Source organism: Amblyraja radiata, chromosome 2, assembly GCF_010909765.2.
Source record: "Amblyraja radiata isolate CabotCenter1 chromosome 2, sAmbRad1.1.pri, whole genome shotgun sequence".
In the NCBI taxonomy this organism is placed as follows: domain Eukaryota; kingdom Metazoa; phylum Chordata; class Chondrichthyes; order Rajiformes; family Rajidae; genus Amblyraja; species Amblyraja radiata.
In genome coordinates, this window is record NC_045957.1 from 103,662,300 (window position 1) to 103,680,587 (window position 18,288).

At 44.0% G+C, this 18,288-nt stretch overlaps 1 protein-coding gene across 1 annotated transcript in view; it reads right to left on the reverse strand.

Moving 5' to 3' along the window:
* Positions 1-18,288, reverse strand: part of LOC116966412 (pituitary tumor-transforming gene 1 protein-interacting protein-like) — an 89,137-nt gene that overhangs the window by 49,669 nt on the left and 21,180 nt on the right. Inside the window, exons 2-3 of the mRNA XM_033012639.1 lie at positions 16,368-16,420; positions 14,257-14,365 (exon numbers count right to left, since the gene is read on the reverse strand). Of these exons, the coding sequence (XP_032868530.1) occupies positions 14,257-14,365; positions 16,368-16,420 (162 nt within the window). The remainder of the gene's footprint in view (positions 1-14,256; positions 14,366-16,367; positions 16,421-18,288) is intronic.

The following is an 18,288-nucleotide window of genomic DNA, read 5'->3' on the forward strand; positions in this document are numbered from 1 at the left end:
AGACAATACAATTGTCTCTTTCAATTCACGTCATTTGGTGCCAAGGAAGTGATGTCACATGGATGGAATCCTTCAGTGATCATTCAAGGCCAGATTCATCATTTCATTGGTTCTTTGATGCCTGACCAAGATCAACAAAATAAATTCTTACAAATCTATTTCATGGACCCGCAAGATAGCATTGGGTTGCGAATGAGTATACTCCAAGATGCTGGTATTCAAAGGGACACTGTTGAAACGCTTGAAAACATGATAAGACTAAACAACCCTTACATTCATTCACTTGTGATGGCGATGGAGAGAATTAGAGATTTACCGGAGGCATCAATCGTTATTGATCCCAATTATCGGCCACCTTTCCAACATGAACGGAGGTTTAACACGCAAACTGCAAATGAAGTTGCCGTCCTCATAGCAAACAGTAATGAGCCTGTGGCAACATCACGCCACATTGTCTTGAGAAGTAGAGGAAGAGGAGGAGCAGAAGGAGGTCTGCAAATCATTTCAGAGTCCCATAGGTCTTATGACAGTTTTCAATACATCCTTTTCTTTCCACTTGGTGATGACGGATGGCATTCACAACTCCAAATGAGTACCGGCAGAAAATTGACACTAATGCGATATTATGCATATAGGATCATGAATCGTGACAATGAATTCAACCAGCTTTTGAGAGGAGGACGACTCTTCCAACAATATCTTGTAGATATGGCGGCTAAAATTGAAGGTGATAGACTGAATTATATTCGCATGAATCAGGTATCGTTGAGGTCAACGACGTACAAAGGACTGACGGATGCATTACATGATGATGATAACTTGGAAAACATTGGAAGGCGCATCATCCTCTCTTCAACATTTGTCGGTGGTCCCAGATATATGATGGGACGATGCCAGGACGCCATGATGTATGTTCGGAAGTATGGTACTGCTGCATTCTTCATTACAATGACCTGCAATCCAAATTGGAGCGAGATCCGACAGTGCCTCTTTCCAAATCAGCAGCCGTCTGATAGACCGGAATTAATAGCAAGAGTATTCGAGCTGAAAAGAAAAATATTCATGAAGACCGTCACTGGACCAGATGGCTTCTTTGGAAACTGTATTGCTTTCATCTTGACTATGGAATATCAGAAGAGAGGCCTGCCTCATTTCCATTGTCTGCTTTGGCTTGATGAAGCGAGTAAGCCAAGACCTCAACAATATGAAAGATTTGTGCAAGCTGAAATTCCAGACCCACAAGCAGATCCTGAGCTGCATAAATTGGTACTCAAGCACATGATCCATGGACCGTTCTGCAAGGCCACATCTCGATGTTGGAAGGAAGGAAGATGCACCAAGAGATTCCCAAAGCCATTTGTCGAAAGCACAATGTATGGAGATGATTCGTATCCTCTGTACAGGAGAAGATCTCCCGCAATGGGAGGATTTCAGGGACATCAAGAAGGACGTTCGTTAAAGACTATTACTTCTAATTGGGTTGTGCCCTATAATGCAGAACTATTGAAGGCTTTCAAATGTCACCTCAACGTCGAAATATGCTGCTCTGTACAGTCAATCAAATACGTCATCAAGTACACCTTGAAGGGATGTGATCAGGCAGCTTTTGGAATTAACGTAAATGACGAGATTAAACAGTACCTGAATGGAAGATACATTGGTCCTTCAGAGGCAGGGGCATCAGTCCTTGGATTTCTTACTCATGAGAGACACCCCCCTGTCATTCGACTTGATATACATCTACCAGACCAACAACAAGTATTTTTTGATGCTGCTCAGCAAGGGATGAATGATGGAATTGCGAGAACCACTTTGACTGAATTTGTTCGATTGAGTTCTGAAGATCCGTTTGCAAGAACACTATTGTACGTTGATGTACCTCGATTTTATACATGGAGCAGCAAGAGATGGCAAAGAAGGAAGGTTGGAAAGAGTGTGGATAACTTCCCAGGTATTTTTGAAGTCAACGTTCTTGGACGAATACATGTCATTTCTCCAAAACTAGGTGACCTCTTCTACATGAGACTGCTTCTGCATCACGTGAAAGGACCAGTGTCTTTCGAGTCCTTGAAGACACATAATGGAGTAATTCTTCCTTCCTTCAAAGACGTCTGCAGAGAAAGAGGTTTGTTGGAAGCTGACGACCATTGGCAACAAACAATGGAAGATGCTGAAATGACAAGACTCCCCAGGGCAATCAGGGATTTGTTTGTTGTTCTGCTGACAAATACTGACATCAATGATCCTCTACAATTATGGGATCGCTTCAAGAATTGCATGTCTGAGGATTACCTTGAAAGCGAGCGAAGAAGAAAAAGTGGTCAGAATATCACAATTGATGACAGACATCATGATCAGGCTCTCTTTTATATTCAGGACAAGCTTGAGAATTGCAACACCACACTGGAAAATTTTACCTTGCCCCGACCAAGAAATGAAAGGATGGACATTGATGGTGAAAATGTTGATTTACTTAATGAATTGAATTACAATAGATCAGAACAACAGCGATTTGTTGATGAGAATGAGCCTCTGCTGAATGCTGAGCAGAGAGAAGTTTATGACCATGTGTGCGACTACTTGCAGAGGGATCTATCTTCAATGATTTTCATTGACTCACCAGGAGGAACAGGAAAAACATTTATCATAAATTTGATCCTCTCCACGGTTAGAGCTCAAGGTCAAATTGCCATTGCTGTAGCATCGTCTGGTATCGCAGCCACATTAATGCCTGGTGGAAGAACTGCACATTCACGATTCAAGATACCTATCCATGTGACGGAGGATTCAACATGCAACATCAACAGCAACTCTAAAACGGGAGATTTCTTCAGGAGAGTGAAGCTCATTGTTTGGGATGAGTGTCCAATGATTAGGAGGGAGTGCTTTGAAGCGGTGGACAGAACTCTTCAAGATGTATGCCGCAAAAAGGATCATTTTGGCGGAATTCTTACCATTTGTTGTGGTGATTTTAGACAACTCCTTCCTGTAGTGAAGATGGGAAGTGATATTGATGTTCAAAACGCCTGCATCAAGACATCGTACTTGTGGCGGACTTTCACAAAGTTTGAATTGAAGAGAAATATGCGATTGAGCGAAGGAAAGGGTGAGTATTCTAAATTTTTGTTGGATGTAGGAGAGGACAAGATTGCAAAGAATGAAGACAATGAAATTAACATTCCAGAAGACATGGTTCTCTCAGCAAGAACACTGGATGACTGCATTGATTATATCTATCCAGCATTTGACCACCCTGCAACATTATTCTCTAACAATTGTATCTTGGTTCCTCACAATGATACGATGAGAAGAATCAATTCTGCGTGTGTCAGACGCTTCCCTGGAACCATGAGGGAGTACTATTCTTTCAATTCTGTCACTGACGGAACAAATTCAACTCACTTCCCAACGGAATTCCTCGATTCAGTCGAGATTTGTGGTTTACCACCACACAAATTGGAGTTGAAGAAAGGATCTCCAATTGTTTTAATCAGAAACTTGCAACCCCCAAAGCTATGCAATGGAACGAGGTTGATTGTAGAACAGCTACACAATAATCTCATAGTTGCTAGAATCAACATGGGGGCCTACAAAGAAGATATTGTTCTAATTCCTAGGATGAAGATCAATTTGACAGAAGATGAAAACATTCCCATTAGGCGGAGCCAATTCCCTATTCTGTCGAGTTTTGCAATGACAATTCATAAGGCACAAGGACAAACCATGGAGAAGGTCTTGATATACCTTGAGAAACCAGTATTTCAACATGGCCAACTATATGTAGCTCTTAGCAGAGGAAAGGTGAAGGAACAAGTAAAAGTGTTCCTGAAAGATGGGACATCAACCAGGAATGTTGTGATTAAACAAATGCTTTGTTGAGAAATGACTGCTGCATTAAGTGCTCAAATTTTCCTAAAGTCAATGAAAGTAGGCAAAACTGAAGGCAAAAAGCGATGCAGGAAGGAACTGAATGTCCAGAGTTTCGACACTTTTGATTATTGCTCCTCAGTTCAACAAGGGATGTTTAACACAGGAATCGCATTTCTGCACACAAAAGTTTAAAATGCTGCCTCAGAAAAAGCTTCAAGGACACATTAAGTGACATGTAAAATCTTAACAGTTGTATTTGATTTTTGGATCGAAAGTTGCTGGAGCTGTTCTCATGCTTCACGATAAAGCTTGCAGATGGATTATTTGCTGCAGGATATAAAACTACAGGCTTGCACATCTAGGGTATATGTATCAGGTACAGTTCAATTGTTGAGTCAATTATTGAGTAAATGATGATTGACGAGATATTGATGTTTGAGGATTTGGTGTTGGTAATGGCATTGCGTATCAAGGTTATGTGGTTAATTTCTGCCTTGTAGGAAATTATCGTTACCTTTTCTGTTGTTTGACATGAGTGTTACTTTCCACTTTGGTCTATTGTCGAGTTATTTTGTTTGTAAGGATTGACTGCATTTTCCCAGGAGTTGCAGTGGAATTGAAAATTCTGTAACCATCAGTGAAAATCAACTTCAGATCTTAAGATGGATGAAAGGTCAGTATTTGAGATTATTTCAGACCCGTGCATTGTTTTTTTTTATCCATGATACAAATTTACTTCAGTTTTATCAGAATGCCCTAATACCATTCAAATGCTGCCTTTTTGTCTAGAGCTGTCACTGTCGCCTCATTTCTGGATCCGAGATATTTAGACTGAACGTCTTTGGGATCTGCGAGAAATAAATGAAGGACAGTAGGGAACAAGCAACACAACAAGAAATTGATAGAAAACACCGAAATTGGTATATGATACAAAAACTCTTTTTATTTGTATGTTGATGGATTGACAGATAGAATTTTATAAATATCTACATTGAAATAAATATCTCCTTTTTTTAAATTCATGCCCAGAAGCAGGAGCAAACAAGTTGCATGATGGTGAATGGACACTGTAAAGAGATGTTGAGAAGCAGCATGGAGCAGAAGTGAACAAGAGACAGAACAAGAAAGGACTGAACCTCTTGAGGAGCTTCAAAAATTATTGGAAGTTTGCATGGAACAAGAGACACAACAATAAGCTTCCAAATTAAATACAAAATGGTACATAATTGTGTAATGTTTTTTTTTTTAATTATATGTAAATGCATTTATATACATAATTGTCTTAAGAAGTTTATAAATGTCTACAATAGATGAAATTACCTTTACAAATTTATGAATATCTACATCGTGATAAATATCTTTCTCTTTTTTTTTCATCATGCAAAGAGATGGGAGCAATCGAGTTGCTGGATGTTCAAGGAACAACACAAAGCAACGTTGAGAAGCAGTAATGAGCAGAACAGCACAAGAGACGAGAGGAAGTTGCCAAAATACAGCCAGATCGGTACACGGTAGTACAATGTTTATAGAAGTTTCTCACCCCCCCCCCCCCCCCCTGCAAAACGCCGTTGGGGAAACAGACCCAACGGGTCTGCACTTGGTCTAGTATACTATTAAAACTCTCGTGCCATCCGACCGGCTGCCGTCCGGCTGCCTGTCTGCCTTTTGATTCGTTGACTTTCTGCCTTTTGATTTGTTGACGGCTGCTCCTTCCTATCAGCTTCCAACACACTTCGAAACAACCTTGCAAGACAGGAACACTCTGAACCTTTCACTGCTGCAGCAGGCAGGGGAGGTGCAATTGGGTTTTTTTAAATCCACTGCTGAGGGAGGCAGGGGAGTGCTGGAATCTTACATTTGGGAACGGCTTCAGTTCCATTGGAGGAATATTGGGTTGGGGGATCACACCATTGGGGGAGCAGACCCAACGGGTCTGCACTTGGTCTAGTTATATATTAAAACTGTGTGCCTGTCGCCTGCCGTCCGTCCGGCTGCCTGTCTGCCTTTCGATTCGTTCCCATCGTGTGATGTCACAATGCCCAATGCTCGCAGATGTCCAATCGTAATGCCCGACAGGCTAGATGCAGGAAGATTGTTCCGGATGTTGGGGAAGTCCAGAACAAGGGGTCACACTTTAAGGATAAGGGGGAAATCCTTTAGGACAGAGATGAGAAAAACATTTTTCACACAGAGTGGTGAATCTCTGGAATTCTCTGCTACAGAAGGTAGTTGAGGTCAGTTGATTGGCTATATTTAAGAGGGAGTTAGATGTGGCCCTTGTGGCTAAAGGGATCAGGGGGTATGGAGAGAAGGCAGGTACGGGATACTGAGTTGGATGATCAGCCATGATCATATTGAATGGTGGTGCAGGCTAGAAAGGCCGAATGGCCTACTCCTGCACTTAATTTCTATGTTTCCCTCTCCTCACCCCTCTCCCACCCATCACTCTCTCCCCCACCCCCCTTCCCTCTCTACCCCACCCCCTTCCCTCTCTCCCCCCACCCCCTTCCCCTACCCCTCTGTCCCTCTTCCACCAGTCCCTCTACCCCTCCCTCCCCACTCTTCCACTTCTCTCCCCTTACCCCACCCCTCTCCCTCCCTCACCCCTCTCTCTTCCCCTCCCTGTCCCACCCCTTCCCCTACCCCTGTCCCTCTTCCACCACTCCCCCGTCCCTCTTCCACCACTCCCGCCCTCCCTCCCCACTCTTCCACTTCTCTCCCCCTTCTCTCCTCCCCCTCTCCTCACCCCTCTTCCATCCCTCTCTCCCGCACCCCTTCCCTCTCTACCCCACCCCATCCCTCTATCCCCCGCCCCCTTCCCCTGTGTCCCTCTTCCACCACTCCCCCTATCCCTCCCTCTCCCACTTCTCTTCCCTTACCCCACCCCTCTCCCTCCCTCACCCCCCCTCCCTTCCCCTCTCTCCCCCACCCCTTCCCCTACCCCTCTGTCCTTCTTCCACCACTCCCCCTGTCCCTCTTCCACCACTCCTGCTACCCCTCTCCCCCTCCCTCCCTCCCCTCTCTTCCACTTCTCTCTCCCCCCCCACCCTTCTCCCCCTCCAATTCCACTCTCCCCCTCCCTCCACACTCTTCCCCCTCTCCCTCCTCATTCCCTTACCGTGCACAGTCTCTGTCTTTAAGAAGGAACTACAGATGCTGGAAAATCAAAGGTAGACATAAAAAAAGCTGGATAAATTCAGCGGGTGCGGCAGCATCTATGGAGCAAATTGAATGATCAACGTTTTTGGCCGAAACCCGGAAGAAGGGTTTCGGCCAAAAACGTTGCCCTTTTCCTTCGGTCCATAGATGCTGCTGCACCCGCTGAGTTTATCCAGCTTTTTTGTTGTTGTACCAGCCTCTCTCTCTCTCTCTGCCCTTTTCTCTTCTCTCGACTCATGCACGCCCGCTCCAACCCCTCCCCCCCCCCTTCACCTCTCTCCCCCATCCTCTTCTCCCCCCCCCCTCCCTCTCCACCCTCCTCCTCCCCTTCCTCACAAAATATTTTTTGTGGGGGCGGGTCCTCAGTGTGTGTGACTGTTTGTGGAGGCGGCCACGCGCTCTCCATTCAAGAAGACGCTCATCTGTTTGTGGAGGCGTGTGCTTAGTATGTGACCAAAGATCTTATAGCGGAGCTCTCCGCTACAAGATCTTTGTGTGTGACGACACACGCTCCCCCCCCCCCCCCCCCCCTTTTGGTGCAGGAGGCGCGCGCAGCATCTGAACGCTCAGCGAATATTCGAATTCTTCACTAACCATCATTCTGACTTTGCTTGTGAAGAGAAAAGTCCTGAATTGCATTTGTCTGATGCAGGAAGATTGTTCCCGATGTTGGAGAAGTCCAGGACAAGCGGGTCACAGTTTAAGGATAAAGGGGAAATCCTTTAGTACTGAGATGAGGAAACATTTTTCACACAGATAGTGGTGAGTCTCTGGAACTCTCTGCCGCAGAAGGTAGTTCAGGTCAGTTCATTGGCCATATTTAAGAGGGAGTTAGATGTGGCCCTTGTGGCTAAAGGGATCAGGGGGTATGGAGAGAAGGCAGGTACAGGATACTGAGTTGGATGATCAGCCATGATCATATTGAATGGTGGTGTAGGCTAGAAGGGCCGAATGGCCTACTCCTGCACTTAATTTCTATGTTTCTATGTTTCCCTCTCATCACCCCTCTCCCTCTCCCACCCATCCCTCTCCCCCACCCCCCTTCCCTCTCTACCACCACCCCCTTACCCCTACCCCTCTGTCCCTCTTTCACCACTCCCCCTACCCCTCCCTCCCCACTCTTCCACTTCTATCCCCTTACCCAACGCCTCTCCCTCCCCCACCCCTCTCTCTTCCGCTCCCTTCCCCTCTCTCCCCCACCCTTTCCCCTACCCCCCTGTCCCTCTTCCACCACTCCCCCGTCCCTCTTCTACCCCCTACCCCTCCCTCCCTCCCCACTCTTCCACTTCTCACCCACTCTCTCCTCCCCTCTCCTCACCCCTCTCCCATCCCTCTCTCCCCCACCCCCCTTCCCTCTCTACCCCACCCCCTTCCCTCTCTCCCCCACCCCCTTCCCCCTATCCCTCTTCCATCACTCCCGCTACCCCTCTCCTCCTCCCTCCCCACTCTTCCACTTCTCTCCCCCTTCCCCTCCACTCTCCCTCCCCACTCTTTCCCCTCTCTCCCCCACCCCTCCCTCCTCCCCATCCTCCCCATCCCCCCATCCCATCTCTCTCCCCATCTCTCACCCCCTACCCCGCTTTCCTTTCCCTCCCAAATCTATCCCGTTTCTTCCTCCTCCTCTCCCCTCCCTCCCCTCTTCTCACCCCCCCCCCGCAAACGCCGTTGGGGAAACAGACCCAACGGGTCTGCACTTGGTCTAGTAACACTTAAATCCTCAAACTATTAAAATGCTCCCACCTTCAACCATAGCATATAATCCTAACATCACAAACACGAGTCCTTTCAGCCACCTTGACCCCAAAATGAGTGGTTCCATAGATACATTGACATAGATAGAGACAATAGGTGCAGGAGTAGGCTATTCGGCCCTTCGAGCCAGCACCGCCATTCAATGTGATCATGGCTGATCATCCACAATCAGTACCCCGTTCCTGCCTTCTCCCCATATCCCTTGATTCCGCTAGCCCTAAGAGCTCTAATTAATTCTCTTTTGAATGCATTAAGAATATTTTTTCCTGTTCCTCAGTCTCGTAATGGCTTCTTTGACTTTCTTTGACACAACTTTGGTCCTCATGTTGTTGATAAACAGCAATAAAAGTTTCCAAAGGTGATGGAAAGACTGAAGGAAATACTAGGTGCTGAGAGCTCTCTTATACCGTAAAACTATGCCGATCTATGCTACCCACATTAGGTCCATAATTCTCTATGCCTTTCTTACCCAAGTAATTATCCAAATGCCTTTTAAACAATGTCATTGCATCAGCCTCTATCATCACCTCTGGCAGCTTGTTCCAGTCAACCAATACCATCTATGCAAAAAAATGTACCCCTCCAATCTTTACATTTTTTCCCTCTCACCGTAGGCCCAAGGTGGGTGTCGGAAGTCGGTCGAAAACACACCACCTAGAGAGAACAAAGAGGGACCCGATGTGGGGGGCCACCGAGAGTAGAAAGAGGGACCCTGTGTGGGAGAGCCGCTAAGAAAGATGAACAACCTTTGGGATTACATTGAACACTTTGTAACTTTGTCAGCTCTATACGTGGCAACTTTTTGCATACTTTCTGTATGATATGCAAAACAAAGAATTTCACTGCAACATGTCACATGTGTTAATAAAATATCATTCATTCAAACCTATGCTGATTCTAGACTTTTCTGCCCTGGGCACAGGTGAATATTTATCCTATCCAGGGCTCTCACTTAACTGTTTTTCTCTGTTGCTAACCGGACAACCTAGGCAGGTTTTTAGGTTGTCAAATAACAGTTTAGGTGGTCATCCAAGACGGTTTGCACGACGTGTGCGATAATGTGCTCGGACAAAGTGCATAACCATATAACCAAATAACAATTACAGCACGGAAACAAGCCATCTCGGCCCTTCTAGTCCATGCCGAACACGTATTCTCCCCCAGTTACCAGTCGGAATTATGGTCAATGAAGCATTCACATATTATTTCTGCTTCAAATAAAGTCACAAACTAAACATATTCACCAATCAAGACATGATATATACCACATTGACATGCAGCAAAATTATAATACAGTATCTCAACTCTTTTTACACATTGCAATGAAAGCTATTTCTATTATTTCTTTCCACTTCCAAACAAAAATGTGGTTGGATTATTCAGCGTATGATCAACCTCGGTGAGACCAAGCGCAGGCTTGGCGATTGGTTTGCACAATACCTCCACTCAGTTCGCAATAACCAACCTGATCTCCCGGTGGCTCAGCACATCCACTCCCCCTCCCATTCCGAATCCGACCTTTGTGTCCTGGGCCTCCTCCATGGCCAGAGTGAGACCCACCACAAATTGGAGGAACAGCACCTCATATTTTGCTTGGGAAGTTTACACCCCAGCGGCATGAACATTGATTTCTCCAATTTCAGGTAGTCCCTGCTTTCTGCTCCGCTTCCCAGCTCTCCCTCAGCTCACTGTCTCCGCCTCTTCCTATCTTCTTCCTGCCGATCCCGTTGGAGGCGGCGAAAATGTCGGAGGATTATCTGTTGTATGTGGCGGCTAGTCGGGTTGAAGGTGAGCACAAGGGGAACTCTGCCCTTGTTTCGAGTGGGGGGATGGGGAGCGAGAGCAGAGTTACGGGGTATTGAAGAGACCCAGGTGAGAGCCTCATCTATAATCGAAGAGGGGAACCCCCGCTCCCTGAAGAATGAGGACATCTCTGATGCCCTGGTTTGGAACACCTCCTGGGTGCAGATGCGGCGTAGACGGAGGAATTGGGAGTAGGGGATAGAGTCCTTACAGAAGGCAGGATGGGAAGAAGTGTAATCCAGATAGCCGTGGGAGTCAATGGGTTTATAGTAGATGTCGGTCAGAAGTCTGTCACCTGCGATGGAGATAGTGAGGTCTAGAAACGGTAGGGAGATGTCAGAAATGGTCCAGGTGAATTTGAATGCTGGATGGAAGTTCGTGGTGAAATGAATGAAGTCAGTGAGTTCTGCATGGGTGCGGGAGGTAGCACCAATACAGTTGTCGATGTAGCGGAGGTAGAGTTCGGGGATAGGGCCACGGTACGCCTCGAACAAAGATTGTTTGACGTGCCCTACAAAGAGGCAGGCATAGCTGGGGCCCATGCCGTGCCCATAGTTATGCCTTGGATAGGTAACCAGATAATAATGGCACAAATCTGGTCAGAAATGCAAGCAAAACCCATCCAATAACTCCATATATTTACTGCTCTCTATTCCAAGCGACATCCTGGTGACTTCCTTCAGTTACTCCAGCATTTTGTGTCTATCTTGATGAAACTGTTGATAACTGAGGTACTCACTTAAATTGGATGAGTAGTCTTGAACACATTCCAATTCACTGACTCAAGGCGGTTCTCAAGAAGACCATCAATTTCCTCAGACCACTTCTGTGTTACTTTTTTCATTGGTGCATCGCACTTCAATCTTTAGGAGCAACACCAACAGACAAGCTGAAATGAGGCAAGGGAGGGAGCAATCGGTGCACTTGATGGTGGTGTAGCAATGGTCAAGAGTGTTCACACCCACATGGGACAGGAGATATGTTCAAGGTTCTTCTTCTTTCGTGTCCATAATCTATGTTTCAAATGTTCCGCCAGGCTCTTGCACAGTGGACAGCCTTCTCATTTGCCACCACTAGATCTTCCAGGCAGCATTGTTCACCAAGAAGTGGGCAACTTAGTAGTTGTGGCATGGATTGCACAGATGTTTCCCATTCACATTCTGTGTCTGCCGCATCTGCATAGCCCCATTTGCTCATATTGGTCTTGCATCGGCCCATCCGGTACAAAGCCTATTGAGGGACTTCCAGGTCTTCCTGTCACACCTGTGTCCAGGTGGTAGCTGTTCCTTGGTTTGGATTGGCATCTTTACGTGGTGGTGGTTTTCACTGCGTTTCTTTTCCCACAAGGCTAGTCTGGTTGCTTGAGGAGACTGTGACAGTGGCTGGACTGTGTGAAGGAAGCTCTTCCTCGACTTCAGCTGTTTTGGGGCTGGGTGATGGGAGTGACAAGAATGGCGGGTGTCCCCAACTTGCCCACTACGTTCAGTTCTACCGGCAACTGATCTGCGGATTCCTGTTGGAGCAATACCGGCCAAGACATGCAAGCTATCCACACCGTTGGTTTTATGCAGCCAGTGATGCATCTGCAGCTGTCATTAAGGGCGGCATCAACTTTCTTCGCATGAGATAATCTCTCCCAAACAGGACAAGCATACTCTACAGCAGAGGATGCATTGGTACCCCACGACATGTTGGCCAGCTTGTGTAGGAGGCTGCTCATGGTAATTGGGGAGTACATTCCTGAAATTAGCTTGATTGAAGTCATCAGAGATGAACAGGGCATCAGGGCTTGCTGGTCTCAAGAGACATGATGATTGAATATAATTTGTCCTGTGCCATCTTGACATTGGCTTGGGGTGGTGTGTAGACCATCGAAAAGATGGTAGGAGTAAATTTCCTCAGTAGATAAAAGGGATGGCAGTATATGAACATTTAATCCATGTTAGGAGAGCAGAACTGAATCAAAACCAACACATTGGTGCTCCACGAAGCATTGACCTAAAAGCAGATACAGCCGCCTCTGTACAATGGAAAATCCCTCAGATGAATCGGGGCTGAGACATGTTTCAGTGAAACAAAGAACGCAGTAGTTCCTGATTTTCCTTTGAAACATCAGCCTTGATCTAAGCTTGATATCAAGTGATTGAACGCTGGCTAGAAGTATGCTGGAGGGTGGTGGAACTGGGGGAAATAAATTCTTGTCTTTTCACCCGCACCCGCACCTGGTACTCTTTCATGTTTTCCTTGCAGTCATAGCTGTATCCATAGGTTTGGTAACAGCCGACTAAATCAGTAGTTATGAGAGTCTTATGGCTTAGTGACGATTCACAGGAGTCTTTCAGCACTGAACAAATGACTTTCCCAACTAATGACAATGAATCTATCAAACTCTAACTCAATTGGATCCCTAATATCATTTAGATTAGGTATTACACAATCTTCACATTGGCTGATCTGTGGTTGACTCCAATTTCACATCAGTGTGCTTTTTCCTTAATACATATTTGGTATGCTCTAGCAAGGCATTCAGTATGTATGTTACAATGTACATGCAGCAATGCATAAGCATTGCCCCTGCTTCATGTTAGAATGAGCAAACCCATTGCCTTTGGCAGAACATATATGATTAAATATCTATATCTATCTATACATAACTACAACTCTGATCTTGTTATCTTCCGGTTTGGCGGTCTTCCTATTTGCACAAAAATAGTTCGCGATAGCGCTACGATTTTCACCAGTTCATCATCGTTCTCCTGTGCTGCGAGTGCACTAAGTTTTGTTCCGATCGGTTGAATGTCGTAAAAGTTAGCGAGGTTTAAAAATCTTTAAAAACGCCCATGCACAGATCGATCTCTTCTCCTGCTAGTCAGCGCCACGTGGATTAGTCCCTTCCCGTCACTCCCTGGGACCCTCCGCCCCTTCCTGCGCCTTTCCTGGATCTGAGGATGGCCGGCGGAGGTTTCCAATCGGACTTTCGGAGGGACCCGAAGCAGCCCAGCCCAGCCCCAAGCAGTTCCGCTCCAAGCAGCCCCGCCACAAGCAGCCCCGCCACAAGCAGCCCCGCCCCAAGCAGCCCCGCCACAAGCAGCAGCCCATTGTCGAAGACCCGACCCAGCCCAGCATAGGAGACCCATCCTAGAGTCGGAGACCCAGCCCAGCCCAGCCCGGAGTCGGAGATGTCGCCAAACGGAGACTCTGATCCCGGCAGAAAAAGACCAGCGACCAGCGCCCACCGTGAGTCCCCATCGCACTGCTAATTCCAGCCACTACCCCTCTGGTCACCCTCGCTGGTTTCTCCCCCCCTACCCCATGATGCCCCCCTCTCCCCCAAGGCTCTTCCCCCGTCTTTTGGGGAATTGGGTTGCATTGGAGGACCAGGCCTCCAGTGTGACTGGGACCCAATGTGTCGCACAGTCTAGTTATACCTGAAGGAATGAAAAACTACAAGCCATTGTTGAAAAATAAACTCTTAGGAAGGATATACTAACTTGGAAACTTTCAGATTTTAATTGCTGCCCAGAAGTGTGATTATATTTGAGATGGTGTTGAACAGTTGACCCTTAAAAAAAAGATCAGGTCTACAAAATATTGATTACACTTTTAAACAGAAATTACAATTGCATACAATCTGAAGTTTTGCCATGTAATAAATGTATGTTATATTCTTACCCCAGCAAACTGCCCAACGAGCTTCTTTCAAAGGACACACTGAACTAGACGGAATAATAGTTTCAACGGGATAATTCATGCATCGTTGGTCAACAGAACACCAGAGACACTGGAAAGCAAGAGTTGGAAATATATGAAAAATATCCAAAGTTTTGAACAGCTAGCAAAGTTTCCCAATTTTTATTAGCAAAATATTTTAATATGACTCTACAACATAAACCCCACCTGAACCAAATTTATATCACTGTTTCATAATATCATACACCAGTTGTTTTTAATTTTTTCTGCAATGTATTACTTGTTCATTTGGAGTGCTAAACATTAATGTTACCAAATTAATAATGTAAAAACTTTTAATAAATTTAAATGTTTCACTTATTCATATATTCTTTCCCAGAAATCCACAGACCTGATTTACTGAAATTGTTTATTCTATGAAAAACTGACTTATTCTAGGTTTAATATTATGGGACTTAAAAAGCAGGGAGGGGCTGTTATTGAGAACACAGGTGCTAAGGGAAATCGCATTCCTAGAAAATGGTCTACAGCATGATTTTCTATGGCTTGAAGCTAGACACCTGCATATATCAAGAAATGCGAACTGAAAAGATATATTTTGTTTTGATATATATAGTTTTTTCGCCTACACAAATTCCATGAAAGTGAATTTTATTCCATATCTCAAATCTTTGGATTGTGATTTGTGAATTCTGTTAAGACAAAATTCTGTAGGGGTTCACCTGCACTAGAAACTTGAGACATGTTGGTCAAGGGAAACATGTTCAAAAATGTACATTCCATGATAGCAACATGGTGATCCACAAAAACTACGAACACACACTGCTCCCTTAAAACAGGAAAATATTTCAAAGGACATAATCAAACAGAATGAATAATAACCAGGTGATAATGACTGGTAATCCCAGTGTCAAAGTAACAGGATGGATATTTGCTAAGTCATCACTTCAGCAAAACTTGATATTAACAACATTTGAGGATGTCAAATTTTAAATACAGTGAAACATAGTAATCTAAACCACATTTAGTAGAATGACAGCATAGCACCTCAAAATTACGACTGCAGGAAAGTTAAGGTAGCATTTAAAACTGCCACATTGTGATATAGTAACTATTTGTCCATTAATATGTACGAATTTGTAGCAGCTACACAAGTAGACTCAGGAAAAAAATGTAAGTGTATGTAAGTGTGCCTCTGAAAAAATACTGTAGTTCTTGCCATCCTGAGAGGTCTGATGAACAAAGGATCATTGTCATCAAACATAAACCGTGCCTGAAACTTTGCCTGGAAGAAATTGTACACCCAGTTCTCTCTTACTACTGTTGGTTCTAACATTGATAAAATAAGTAAGTTAGACAGAAAAGTAAATACTTAGACTAGTTTCTATGGAAGTATACATAGCAGCAGATGTCAACTATTTTACGTAATCAGACGTCAGCTATTTTACTTAAACACACGTAATTTAGCAGTAATTAAATCATTTATCCAGTAAACAAGACACTAAACAAGTTATTTCTACTTTTGCATCTTTGTATTCTTAATAAACACATTTGTATATTTGTACTCAACCTATAAACTGGTATGTAACATTATAATATGGTGTGTAACCTTTAGCTGTAGCTGGAAAATAAGGGTGGCGAAATAGAAGGGGATATGTGAGCTAGAGTGACAGCTGGGAGATTAGAGTGACAGTTGGAATTTAAGGGTGGCAAAAGAAGAAGAGATATGAGGAGAGATGTAAGAATTTAGATAAGTTAGATAAGACTGAACTAAGGTCAGAAGTTAATGGTGGCGAGACAGAGAATGTCAGAATAGAAGATGGATAGATGCAAGAGGAGTACGTATGCAAGATAAGGTAGAGGAGATATGGCTGTAAAACTATTTTAAAAAAGGAGCCTGTTGCTGTGATCTGCGAGCAGTCGGAGAATGGACAGGCGGTTGTCTTCTCTGAGTGTTCCAGCTGATGTTTGAAAATAAAGGCTTTTCGTCTTCTTGAAGAATTCTCCGTGTCTGTGTCATCTTATCCAACTTTGAATCTCGTAAGCACGACATTTCCATGTCAATCTCCCATTAATCCTGATATTATACTTACATTTATATTTTCCAAGCATTCTCCACAAAATCTATTTGTGAAATCTGAACAATCTGTACAAAACAAATTAAAAAAAACTATTAGCTAAGGAAAGAACTATTCTTTCTCTTAAATAGTCTGAAAATTACAAAAGGATTAAGAATATGCCTCATAAGTGAGTCAGCATTTGTTTAAATAGCAGCAATTAATGATTCACAAGGATAAAGATAGTGGTGTTGATATTCATAGGGATAAGTTTGTGTTCAACTCACTGAAAGTGAATATGCAAGTGCAAAATCTAGTCAGGAAGGCAAATTTCCATATTTTTTTTAATGTCGTAAGAAGCCACTTTTTTTTTCCTGGAACATATCTTCCCCACATTTCCATCCTGCACTGGTGAAACTACACCTGCAGTACTTTGCATAGATTTGATTCCCTTACCTTAAAGAGGATAGAATACCGTTGAGGGAGTATAGCAAAGATTTACTCTACGAATAAGTAAAGATAGTGTGGACTAGGAGAGTATTCCTCAGAATCCAGAATGAGAGATCTCATTGAAATGTACAATATTCTTGACATACAGCCTAGATGCAGGGAAGATGTTTCCCGACAGCAAGAACTCTGAAACCAGGAACTATTCTTGAAATAATGGGTTGACCATGCAGAACTGAAATGATGCAAAATCTTTGGAATGCTAGATTTTATTATTTCATTCAAACCAGAGATTGATAGTTTCCTGGAAACAAGAGATTCAAAGGATCTGAGGATAATGTAAAAAAATATGGCTGGGTGGGAAGATAAGCAAAATCTTGATGAATGGCAGAGCAGGCTTGGAGGGTGAATGGTCTTCTTCTGCTCCTGTCCCTCACCTTCTTAAGCCCGAGTTGAATTGCAGCCAACTTTCGAAAAAACCCTCTTTGCCTTATGCTATTCAGCCCGCCTTCTATACATGCTAGTATCTTGCCTCCAATGCCATGAGTTTTCATCATCTTTAGCAGCCTCACCTGCAGCACCTTATCAAAGGCCTTCTGGAAATCCAGGTCAACAACATCCACTCCTTTGTCTATCCTGCCATTTATGAAAAAGTTACTTGTATAACAACTAAACAGGTTCGCTTCTTAATAAACAGACAACACACAAACTGTTTGGTAGACCAGTTCAAAACTTTACTTATTATCGGCCGATGGAAGGGAGGGAGAACTCCAGTCAAGTGACCAATATAGACACTTCACTGTCCTCAGTCCACTTCTCTGAACAACAGAATTACATCGTATTATAGTGTTTTTTTTGTCACCTTAGCACATTCCACAGACATTAGTCATGGTCAGAGGTACAGGAAAATAAAGGTTTCTACAGAATGCATCACATCAAAGGCATTTTGTCACATGGTACAAGATATATTAAAAACATTGGCCATATGGTATGGCATTTTACCTCTCAAATATATCAAAGGTATTTGTCAAAAGTCCCTTAGATCAATCTAGCTTCTCCTCTCTCGTCACCTCCTCCCTCATAAACATAGGACACTTGGTATACGACATTTTACTTCTCAAATACATCAAAGAGATCTAGCTACTTCTCTGGATCCTCTCTCGTCACCTGGGAGACAAATGCCTTTCTGTATTAATCTACTGGAGAAAAGACTAATTTGGGACTAAATATAAGCTGTAAGCTAGCCCAGGAACCACTTTAATATCTTCTTATATTTTTAACTTAATTCGGCCTTATCATTTACTTCCTTAAAGAATTCCAACAGATTTGTCAGACAAGATCTCAACTTCACAAAACTGTTGATTTCAGCCTATATTATCATGTGCTTCTAAGTATTACATAGAAACATAGAAAATAGGTGCAGGAGTAGGCCATTCGGCCCTTCGAGCCTGCACCGCCATTCAATATGATCATGGCTGATCATCCAACTCAGTAACCTGTACCTGCCTTC